The 12,748-nt window shown below is 47.5% G+C and overlaps 1 protein-coding gene across 1 annotated transcript in view; it reads right to left on the bottom strand.

Annotated features, from left to right (window-relative positions):
• The window catches only part of BLTP1 (bridge-like lipid transfer protein family member 1), a 282,755-nt gene that overhangs the window by 236,522 nt on the left and 33,485 nt on the right, over nucleotides 1-12,748 (bottom strand). The window contains exons 9-10 of the mRNA XM_078766129.1: nucleotides 2,761-2,937; nucleotides 2,443-2,571 (exon numbers count right to left, since the gene is read on the bottom strand). Of these exons, the coding sequence (XP_078622255.1) occupies nucleotides 2,443-2,571; nucleotides 2,761-2,937 (306 nt within the window). The remainder of the gene's footprint in view (nucleotides 1-2,442; nucleotides 2,572-2,760; nucleotides 2,938-12,748) is intronic.

Genomic DNA, 12,748 nt, shown 5'->3' with positions numbered 1-12,748 from the left:
GTGTGTGTGTGTGTGTGTGTGTGTATGAATGAATGTTTTAAGGCCATTTTCGCAGCTAGAGCGGGAGTTAGCCTTGCGGGCCCCATGACAATCATGGTTCCCTGTTTGAGGCAATGTTTTTATGGCCGGATGCCCTTCCTGACGCCAACCCTTGGTCGCCTCTTACGATGCGCAGGGATACGGTGTACCTATTCTAAACCGGGGTACACACCGGGATCATTCATTCCAGCAAGCTGGTACTCAATTTGCCGACCTCGGAAGGATGACAGGCTGAGTCAACCCCCTGGCATTTATTCAGCGATCGATCGGGATTCGAACCCAGGATCCGAGGATCCCAAGTCGGCACCCTGACCGCTAAGCCAACACAAGGCTAAGCCAACACAATGTGTGTGTGTGTGTGTGTGTGTAAAAAAAAAAATACAAGCACAATCAACCGTTATTCAAGCACCATTGTCCCTGAATTACCTCCACCATCTAAGTTTTCACCCATGTCCTTATGTGTGTTTGGCTGTGAGCACGATATTTCAAAAAGGTTACAGACAAATTCAGACAAAATTTGGTGGACTGCTTTGGGTGTGTGACAAGGACTACAATTTTTTGATTTCAAGCGATTCTTCACCACCATTGACAGATATAGGACTAAAAACCAATATATAGCACAATATTTCAAAACATTATGTACATATTATGACAAAAAAATTATTAATTTTTTTGTATACAAGATTGAGGCTCGTGTAAGAGCTAACATTAATCACAAAAAAATTAACGGACACATAAAACATGTAATAAAGGGAGTGGGAGACAAGATGGGGAGAGAGAGGGAAGCACACAAGTACAACAGTAGAGAACAGGGACATCGGGAGATCTGTGGGAGGGAGAGGGCTTGGGGGGAGGAGGCATGGGAAAGGTGGGGGGGGGGCAGGGGCAGGGAGAGGTATAAAAGACATGGACATTGCTAGAACTTCCAGGAAAGAAGTCGGAATTTCAAAAAAGTGGATCTGGGGTGAATTTATGGAGGTAGAAAAGATCAAGGTTTTGGATGGGGAAAGATAAGAGATGGTGGTGAACAGCTGTTTTAAAGACCTGGAGGGAGGAGTGGGATTGAAGAGAGTGAGGGAGTTTGTTCCAGAGGCAGAAGAAAAGAGGAATGAAAGAGTGAAGGTGAGCAGAGAGTCGTGATTTTGGCAGTTTCGCCAGAAGAGGGTTGCTGACAGATCTTTTGTGACCTGTAGGAATATTTGGGGGACAAATCACAGACAGAGCTGGGGAAGCTAGGCCGGAGAGGAGTCGGTAGAAGACAGAAAGATCACCAACCTGCCTGCGATGAGTAAGTGAAAGGCCCTCAGAGGTAGCTTTATCACAGGAGATTCCAATGATACTGAAAGCTTTGGTTTCAACAGCGTGAAGCCGAGCTGGGTGTGAGGCAAGAGTACCAGCCCAGAAGGGAGAACAGTATTCCATTGAGCTGCGGATGAAAGCCCTGAAAGTGGTGAGGAGCTCAGGTGTGCCAAGGAAGGGCTTTGCCCGACGGAGGATGCCCAGTCATCGACTGGCTTTGGAGGCCAGCTTGGAAATGTGGTTTTCCCAGGAAAGATCATGGCAGATTGTGAGACCCAAAAGCTTGAGTGACAGAACTTCTTGGAGAGGATTGTTGAGAAAGTGGATGGGAGGGTTGTCCAGTCGGTCTTTTCGGAGAGACATAGTGAGAGTGTGAGATTTGTCAGGATTGAAAGACATGTTCCACTTGTTTACCCAGTCTGTGATTTTGTCCAGGTTTGCAGAGAGTGAGGAGGCTGCAGACTGCCGATCTGAGGGATGAAGAATGGAGCGACAGAGAGTGGAGTCCTCAGCAAAGAGATAGAGAGGATTTTCCAGAGAGTCGGAGAGATCATTGATGAAGACCAGAAAAAGCACAGGGCCCAGAACACTGCCTTGGGGAACTCCAGCCTGAACAGGAAGGGGGAGATGAGAGAAATCCATTCGGGTGCAGGTTTCGTGAATGAATAGGTTAGGTGACAAGAACAAGCCGATTCAATTCTGGTTCAGGTCCGGATCAACATCTGGCCTATCAGTGGGATAGAAAATGTAAACCATTCAGCCTGCCTGAAGTATGTGCTCTACCGAGTGCCGTTCCAGTTTCTTTGGTTTTAGACAAAACCATCAGTACATAATTATTTTAAAATACATATTATTTGTTTATTTTTTTTATTATTTGTTTGTTTTCCGTCCGGTCAATTTGCATGACAAAAATGAAATAGGTCAATCCAATTGACATGGTTTCAAATTGACATGGTCAATCCAAAAACAAATGTTTCAACAATATGCATTTACGTCAACCAAATAATATATGGTATTTAAATGATTACTTTACCTCGCAATTCATGACTTGAAGAACAATATAAAAGGCAGACACACAAGTGTGGAAATGAAGCAAAGAGAGACCTTATTTTCGCAGACAGTCTGAGCGACCCCATGATGACACAACACCGTGGTGTTCGGCTGCTCAAGCTCAAACTCCTTGCACTTCAGATGAAAGATAAACACTTTGGCCCACTGTATCAGAGTGCTCAGCTGGGGTAAAATGAATACACAGAAGTACGTTACGTTGGTGTCTTTGCACAGCCCCCTTCCCTCCAACACCAAAAAGAAATCAAAAGACCATGATTACTGGTGGACACTCTGTGATATGTCTATTGTGTGAGGAATGACAAAATAACGATGAAAAGCACATCAACAAAAAATGGAAAAAAAGTAACACACCTGTGGTGTAGTGAGGCGCCCTACTATCTTGCCAAGAGAGAGTTCGATGAGCCAGGCATACTCAAGGGTGTCACTGCCAACGGGAAGGCCTTCGGTGGAAAACATGGCATGAGCACGCATCTGCAGCCCTACAAGGCTCAGATAACCGTGTCCCAAATGGCTGTCACGTGGTGGTCGCTGTTCAGACACACAAAAAAGGCAAAGGGAAAAGGCAATTCAAGTTCAGTAACAAATATGTATGTATATATATATATATATATATATATATATATATATATATATATATATATATATATATATATATATATATATATACACAGTCACATGAAAAAGTAAGTACACCCCATGTAAAGTTTTGACTTTTTCAACATATTTCAACATACAGCTATTTGATTTTCATTTCAACAATATTGATAGATAAAGGTGATATAATATAACAAATATCATGAAACATTTACATTTTGTAGTCCATTGTATAATTTAAATAAATATAAATGCAAATTTCACATGTGGAAAAAGTAAGTACACTCTTGGCTCTAATAGGTGGTATTGCCCCCTTTGGCAGAATCAATTCAATCAATCAATGGTGGTATTGCCCCCTTAGGGTCATTGTCATGTTGCAAGGTCCACCTTCGGTTGAGCTTTAACTTTCCGACAGACGGCCTCACATTATCCTCAAGCACCCTCTGGTACAATGAAGAATTCAGAGTGGATTCTATGATGGTGAGCTGCCCAGGCCCTGATGCAGCAAAGCTGCCCCAAACCATAATATTTCCACCACCATGCTTTACAGTTGGTATCAGGTTCTTGTGGTCAAATGCTGTCTTTGGTTTTCGCCAAACATGTCTTCTGGTACTGTGGCCAAATAGCTCTAACTTTGACTCATCTGTCCAGAGCACATTGTTCCAGAAGTGCTGGTCTTTGCCTGGGTGTTCATTGGCAAACTTTAGTCTTTCCCTGATGTTCTTTCTGGACAGCAAAGGTTTCCTCCTGGCACACCTCCCATGAAGATCAAATTTGTGCAGCCTCTTTCTAATGGTAGACTCGTGCACTTTGACATCAACAGTGGCAAGAGCTACCTGTAGGTCCCGTGATGACATTCTGGGGTTCTTAGAGACTTCTTTCAGCATCTTGCGGTCTGCTCTCAGGCTGAACTTGCTGGGGCAGCCTGGCCTGAACAAGTTGGCAGTTGTTTGGAATATTCACCACTTGTAGATGATCTTCCAGACAGTCGAATGATTGATTTCAAATTGTTTGGAGATCTTTTTAAATCCCTTCCCAGACTCGTAGGCATCTATAACCTTCTTTCTGAAGGCCTCAGTAAGCTCTTTTGATCTAGGCATGGTGACGCCGCACACTTCAACAACAGAGCAAACCAAACTAAATGTCTGAGGTTAAAATAAGACAGGTTCCTCCAAGATCCTCTCTAATGATGTTCTAATCATTTGCACCTGAGCTGGTGCACTTGATTCTAATTTTAGGTATTTGAAGTAGTGATAAATGTAGGGGTGTATTTACTTTTTCCACATGCGAAATTTGCATTTATGTTTATTTAAATTATACAATGGACTACAAAATGTAAATGTTTCATGATATTTGTTATATTATATCACCTTTATCTATCAATATTGTTGAAATGAAGATCAAATAGATGTATGTTGAAATATGTTGAAAAAGTCAAAACTTTACATGGGGTGGACTAACTTTTTCACGTGACTGTGTGTGTGTGTGTGTGTGTGTGTGTGTGTGTGTGTGTGTGTGTGTGTGTGTATATATGTGTATATATGTGTATACGTAGTGTGTTCAAAAAGTATCCGACCTTTATTTTTCGTGCGTAAAAAAAAGAAGCGAGGGAGGCGTTGATTGGTGCACGTATGTAGGTGATCCTAATGCGCACGCGTGAATTTTTTCCCACTTGCAGAAGCTGTCATTCGACGGCAGACCGCCGATGAGTGAGGACATGTAAGCGAGCGCCGTCGGATTTTCGTTTTTGACAAAATGACGGAAAAACTTGAACAACGCTACTGCATCAAATTTTGTGTAAAGCTTGGCGATTCCCAAGTGGAAACGATCCGCAAGATTCAACACCGTTCATTCCATTATGAAGGGGTATTTGGGCTTCAGGAGAATCTCAGCGAAGTTCGTACCAAAGCTGCTAACGATTGAGCAGAAGCAACTCCGTTTGGAGATCGCACAGGACATGCTGGAGACTGTGAACAGTGATCCCAGCTTCCTCAACACAGTGATCACTGGCGATGAGTCCTGGGTTTATGGGTACGACCCAGAAACCAAGTTGCAGTCATCACAATGGAAGCATCCAACATCCCCGAGGCCAAAAAACACAAAATTTGATGCAGTAGCGTTGTTCAAGTTTTTCCGTCATTTTGTCAAAAACGAAAATCCGACGGCGCTCGCTTACATGTCATCACTCATCGGCGGTCTGCCGTCGAATGACAGCTTCTGCAGGTGGGAAAAAATTCACGTGTGCGCATTAGGATCACCTACATACGTGCACCAATCAATGCCTCCCTAGCTTCTTTTTTTTTACGCACGAAAAATAAAGGTCGGATACTTTTTGAACACAGTAGTATATATATGTGTATATATATATATGTGTATATATGTGTATATATATATGTGTATATATGTGTATATATGTGTGTATATATATCTATATATATATATATATATATATATATATATATATATATATATATATATATATATATATACTGTATATATACTGTATATATATACATATATATATACATATATATTTATTTGTTTTTTACGGATCCCAGCGACGGCACTCCCCTTAGCAAGGGGGGGTTAATCCCCTTGGCCTGTTAAGCTGGCCGTCTCTAGTCCTGGTACTTATAACGCTCCTTTGCGGGGTGAGATTGGTCAGGGTTATTGGTCAAGGTGTTCCCGAATACCTTTACCAATCCCTCCGGAAAGCAGGCAGACAAGTACCGCTCGAACCACGGACAAGATGGTATTTGCCGAGCGGTTTAGCAATCTGCGATTCGAGCCGTTAGCAATTGACGAACCCGATTCTGCGCGTTGGCCAAATCGTACCACAGGTACCAATGGGGAAATCACTAAAGCGATCGGGTGAAGAAGAAACCAAAGGTAAGAAATAACAGACATTTATTAATTATGTACACCTAAACCAAAGGAAGAGGAAACGAAAGTAATATACAGGACGAAGAAAAAGAAGATACACAGGGCAGCCTTAAACAGTCTTATATTATCAACGCCCAGGACAGGACACACAGACTTACACGAAAGGGGAATAGCAGGCAGGAATGACTGGAAGAGGGAGAATGTCCAGGTGGGACAGCAGGGCTGGAAGGTCCGGGCAGAGGCACAGCATTGAGGTCCGCTCCAGCTCCACGCTCCGGGCTGGAAGTGAACAGCCAGCGGCAGCTTCTGGTCTCGTACCTCACACGGTCGGACAATGCGAATAAAGCACGGGATTGTCGCCGTCAAACGGACCCACTCTCCTCCTTACAATGCTCCGTATCCTCGTCGGGTACCTCACTCATCTGCAGGATCACGTCTTCTCCCTAAGCAGTCCCTCGCAGCCGCTTTTATTGTCCGTCTAGGAATCAAGCCGCCGGCTCTGATGACACGCCTACCGGTTGGCTCACCTCGGCGCTGGTTGGTCGGTAAGGGCTTGCTGACTCCACCTCTGCTGACGAGTCGACGCGCCACACCTTGTTCTTGTGGCCCCGCCCCCTTCTTCCTCGGCTTCAGACCGCATGGCTTATGGCGGCGTGATGCCAGCAAAACAGCCCAACGCAAACGGCGGCAAACGCTGCCCGACTGTTACTTTGAAGAGCGGGTGAGACGATTGGGGAAATTGAAAGGGGCCTATCTTATTTGATTAATGCAACGCAAATTCAACGATTGGGAACAGATCCTTAACTGAAACACACAATAATGAAATAACTACAGAGAGGTCCTATGGTTCACTACGTGTTGTACATGGATTAACTAGGGTGCGATCTTTAACAAAGCCAATTGATGGGGATATTTACAGGGGATCATTTATAAGGGAAACATTTACTAAAATTTACTAGTGAAGGTTCTAAAAACCGTAACACAGCACCCGTCTTTCCTCTAGGGCCGTCCCGGCCCGAAATAACTTTACTTAATGTGACACTCAGGTGTAGTAGCCCTCTACTATTAACCTTACCCTTGAGTGCGACCGCTTTAAAACAACTACGTATGTCCCGCCTGCTACGCTGCATCCTACCTAACAGACTCACGCCCACAGAATAACCGAATTGCGGAATGGTCTTCAAACTATACATATACGGTGGTGAGCATTATTTACAAAACACTAACTGGTATTTACACTGCAAACCCAGGACCTGTCATTTTGGGAGACAAAAAGAAAGTTTTTTTGCAAGAGGAAGGAGCATGCACTGCACTGCACCGATGCGCCATACTCAAATGCCCGGGGATGCACAATTGATATTGCAGTGCACCCCCGAGCACAAGAGCATTACAAAGCACCAAAGCACCAATCAGCACCAATAAATTCACAAAGCACCATCCAGTGCTCATTGCACACATAAAAACAAACTGATGACCTGGCTGTCAGCTCCTGCTTCCCCTGCTCTGCTGGTCAGATGTTTCTTGCTGTTATTCTTGGTCTTGTGGCTTGCTGCCTATTTGAAAATAATAAAAAAGGCACACAACGCGTCCATTTTTATTTAGGGCCAACTAAGGGTGGTCCACCTGTATGGCAAAGGGGGCCACCTCTCCGTGGTCCACAAGCAAGCTTTGCTCTGGCCATCATGGCCGGTCCCAGCAGAGGGGCCAGGCCCCAACACGTGCGGTCCATCAGTGGTGCTTGGCCACAATAACGTGTGGTCCATAAAGTGGTGCTCGGCCGCAAGTTGTGCGGTCCATGGGGTGGTGTACCAGTCCAGGCAGGTTGTGCAGTGGCGGCTCAGGCCCACAAGTGCGGCTACCTGCGCACTCCCCCCCGGACCCAAAAGAAACAAGCCGTGAGTGGGGAAGGAAAGGACACAGCAAGCATTGGGGCAAGGTCACAAGGGTACACATCAATACAAGGTAATGCAGAGGTGAGGTGCGCATGGGAGCGAGCGGAGAAAGCTCGTCCCTACCGTACGTCACCCCCCCCCCCAGTCACCTACCCTACCCTTGCCCTTACCCCGTATTTACAAAACTCTACACATTTACAAATTCGTCACTAATATCCTGTCTTCCCCATATCTCCCCTAATCCAAATTCGTTATCAATCCCTCTAATCCAAATTTGCCATCAATCAATTCATCATCCATCCCTCCTAAGGAGGAAGAGATGGAATAAACAAGCACAATGTCACCCCCACGTCATGATGCGTCTCACATCCCCAAAACATTTGCAACAAAAAAAACATGGTGTGGAGTCCTGTCACCTTGGTGAGTGGATGTAGATGGTGCGAAGAGAATTCAATCCTAACTATCCTCTAAATGACTTTAACACTTTTACTCTACCCGGGGTCTTTCCCTGCCAAACCATTGGCCAACTTACACTATGTGGTTCTAGGAACCGAACTCCCATTGACCAAGCTGTGGTGCTCACCAATTTGGGGTCTCACTCCCTCGATTCTTCACCTGTGCCTTCGCACAATTTCCGGGCTGGGTCGTGTGGCGCTCCCAGCAGGTCCGCTCACCTGCACACCTCCGCCACAGCAGTTGCCTCCGAGCTTACCTGCTCCTTACCCTAACCTACCTGGGGAAGGCCCTCTGGCTCCCTTACCCCACTACTGCCCTCTTTGGCGTCGGGCTACCCGGGTCCGTCCTCCGGATCCTCGGGCCCCACTGAACAACTCTACTGGCTCCCAGAGCCCACCTGCGGCCTCACCTGGCCGACAGACTAACAGTGGCGGAGTGCCCATTTAACCAGACACACACTAACAGGCCACACGCCCAGCCATTTCACTCCACTAATGCACCCATCCAAACACCATTCTACCACACGCACCACAGATGCCAATATCCAACCACAATTTACCTACTCCCTCTACCTACTCTTAAACTACCCTCCCCGGGTATTCGTGAAAGGGGTCCATCTTCCCCATCCACTCCCTTCGCACCAACCACTCCACTCCACGTATTCCACATTACTCACTCCACACCATCCATTCCATCTATTCCATACTCCCTTCATTCCATGCTCCATTCACCCGTGCTTCACCTGCACACCTGTGCCCACACACCTGGTGTCACCTGTACACCTGGTGGCATGTGCACCCATCTTTCCTCCCAGGCTCATTCATTCAATGCAATACACAATCACAATTACTCAATCATACACTGCATCATCTAAGCTGACTACTCCCTTCTGAAACTCGCGCCCCCGTCTTCCCTTATACTAAGCACTCCCACGTCATTAAAATCCACTAATCTGCTACGTCCCCTCTACAGGTACAATGTCGCTACTTAACTCTACAGTTACCTATTGTCATTTCTCTAGATCCCTAATCAATAACCTAACCATCCCGGGCTAGTTTGCACAGCCAAAACCCCATAAACTATTGCTCATGTGCCCTGGTGGATGGGAGGGATGGCAGAGTTGCCATCCCTCCACATCGGGCATCTCCCATTATCAATTTTGCCCATCCAATTTTTGCCAATCATCTTCGCCAATCAAATTTACCAATCCAATTTGCCCATAAAATTTGCCGATCAAATTCACTATCCCTACCATCGTCCATTAAACTTCGAGCCTCGGTGCGGGAGATTACATTCTCAACGCGCGGCTTCGCAAAGCCGAGCAATGAATGCGGGTGGTTCGTCTACTGCGGTTGGGTCCGTCCGGCATTCGGTTCAGGGGAGGAGGTTTACTCGGGCCGAGATTCCAAGGTCCACCTCGGCGTGGAGCCTTTCGGTCTCCTACCCGATGGCCCAATCTTGCCCGGCCGGAACGCCGCAACCACGAGGGGGCGCCGTTCCGACCCTTCCTACCTCCCCTCGAACCGGGCCGGTCGCCTTGCCCGGCAAAGCACGGACACGACCGTGCAGGGCAGGGCCCGGATCGCGCACAGCGGTTCTTTTGAAACCGCCGTGATTACGACCCTCGCCGGTTCCCGCAGTACACAAAGCCCGACACGGACCGAGGGCTCGCGTCGACTATCCGTCAGCCTAAACGCTGCTCCGCGCAGCGACAATGCTCCCCGTACATGCTCACACCCACACACGACTCTTCCCATCCTCACACATCCAGGTGTCTCCATACACTTTGTTATTGCAATTTATCTTACACACCACCCAGGTACACTCATTCCGCTCACAGACTTCGTTACACATCTGACCACCGCACACCTTGGCACACACTCATCGTTCGCACACTTCATCAACACACCTCCTCGCGCCCACTCCTCAGTCACATCCTCTGTGACAACCATGGGTGTGCACTCTTTTGCACACCCAATCACACGCTTCACCACCAACTCAGGTGTGCATTCCCGCACACGCTCAACCATTCCAGGTGTGCACTCTTTCTCACTTGCCAAAACCAACTCGCACTCCGTGTGACTCTCACCACCACACTCTGTCGTGCATTCACTCTCACTCTCGACAGCACACTCACTCCTCAGCGCACACTTTTTCCTCACACACCCCTCCGGTCCACACCTTTCTCGCATGCCTTCTTGCGCACCCTCTCCCGGTACATACTCCGTACCACTCATGGGGGTGCATTCTTGCACACACCCAATCACCACAGCACACCCTGGGCTCACCAATACCTTTCGCACTCCCCATGGTCGGACATCCTTGCACACCTCCTCTTTCCACGCACTCTGCACCAGCCGCACACCTCACCAGCGGCCTCTCACGAACGCCCGGGTCTAGCCCAACACTCAAGCTCGCTGAATCTCCCCTCACACCATATACATTCCCGAGCATATCGCCACTCACCTCGGCGCCTCTTCTCCTTCACTCCTCCTCCGCCACCTGCAAACTCTTTATTTGGTCAGTAAGCACATCATCACGCTGTGAGCACAGACCTTGCACCAATTCCATCACCTCCTCCTTTATCTCTTTCTTAGTCTCCCTCCGTCTTTTCTTAATTTCACTTACCCCTTCTTCCACCTCCTCTAACTTCTGTTTCACCTCCTTTATTTCCCGGTGCGCCCCTTCAATTTCTTCCTCGAAGGCCACCTTGGTCGTTTCTATGTGCGTCCTGACTTCGCGTTCTTTCGTCTCCATTGTCTCTACCACCTCCTCTAACCTCTTCGTCAGTCCCTCATGTACCGTCTGACATTCCTTTTTGTCGCCATTAGTTCTTTCTTTATTTCCTTCTGGGTCGCTTTCAACCCTCCTATCACCACCGTGTTCTTTTCCACCTGCTCCCCAAACTCCTTCTGTCCCACTATCAGCTGCCCTACTCCCTGCGTCAGCTCCTCTATACCCCCTTGTAACCTCGCCGTACACATCCTCACCTCTTTCTCCATGCGCTCCTCACCCCGCTTCACCTCGTCGCGTACTCCCGCGACCTCTTCGCTCACTCCGCACCTTATATCCTCCCCCATCTCTTTGGTAGATGCCGCCCTCATCTGCTCCAAATCATTCCTTTGGGCATCCAATTTACTTTCCAACCCGTATTTTACCTCCTCTATCTGATCCCCCATCTGTTTAATTTCCCGGGCGGATTGCTCCCCCATCTCCCTCAATTTGCCTCCCATCTTGTCTTCTAGCCCCGTTAACCCATTCTTCACCCCTTCCATCTGGTTCTCCTGGGCGGCCATTCTATTTTCCAACCCCGTTAACCCTTCGTTCATTTGGCTACTCACGTCCTCCAATTCGGCCCCTAATCCTCCCAATTTACCTTCTAGCTCCCCAAATTTACTGTCTAAATCCTTAAATTTACTGTCTAACCCCTCAAATTTGCCGTCTAATTGCTCCAATTTGCTGTCTAACTTCCCAATTTGGTCACTGGTACCTCTTGCTTCATCCCTCATTGCTCCAATTTGGCCTCCCAATTTCTCACCCATTCTCTCCATTTTTGCGTCCAGTTGGGTCAGGAATAATCTGAGGTCAAACCCGACTTGCACAGCGGCCCCAGCTGCCACCGTGGGCTCGGCCTCCGCGGCGCCGCCATTTTGTGCTGCCACGACCACGTGCGAGGCGCCGCCATCTTGTGCGCCTGCAACCCCCGCTACCGCACCTTCTTCAACCTCCTCATCTATCTCTCCCATCTCCTCCCTGGGGTCCTGGGTCGACTCTACCTCCTCATTCTCCCCTACCGGCACCCGATCGCCTTGATCATCCATGGCACGATTTTAAATTTTGGGTGTTATAATAAAATTTTGGCCGCTCGTAAATTTTGACCAAATTTTTCCAGATGTTAAAAATTTGGTTCGGGTCCAAATCCCAACTCCTCGACACCAATTGTTACGGATCTCAGAGACAGCACTCCCATTAGCAAGGTGGGGTTAATCCCCTTGGCCTGTTAAGCTGGCCGTCTCTAGTCCTGGTACTTATAACGCTCCTTTGCGGGGTGAGATTGGTCAGGGTTATTGGTCAAGGTGTTCTCCCGAATACCTCTACAAATCCCTCCGCAAAGCAGGGAGACAAGTACCGCTCGAACCACGGACAAGATGGTATTTGCCAAGCGGTTTAGCAACCCGCGATTCGAGCCGTTAGCAATTGACGAACCCGATTCTGCGCTTTGGCCAAATCGTGCCACAGGTACCAATGGGGAAATCACTAAAGCGATCGGGGGAAGAAGAAACCAAAGATAAGAAATAACAGACATTTATTAATTATGTACACCAAAACCAAAGGAAGAGGAAACGAAAGTAATATACAGGACGAAGAAGAAGAAGATACACAGGGCAGCCTTAAACAGTCTTATATTATCAACGCCCAGGACAGAACACACAGACTTACACAAAAGGGGAATAGCAGGCAGGAATGACTGGAAGAGGGAGAAGGTCCAGGTGGGACAGCAGGGCTGGAAGGTC

Source organism: Myxine glutinosa, chromosome 12 (genome assembly GCF_964187855.1).
Source record: "Myxine glutinosa chromosome 12, kmMyxGlut1.1, whole genome shotgun sequence".
Taxonomy (NCBI): domain Eukaryota; kingdom Metazoa; phylum Chordata; class Myxini; order Myxiniformes; family Myxinidae; genus Myxine; species Myxine glutinosa.
The sequence above is the reverse complement of the archived record's forward strand: the minus strand, read 5'-3'. Positions and strand labels throughout refer to the sequence as shown.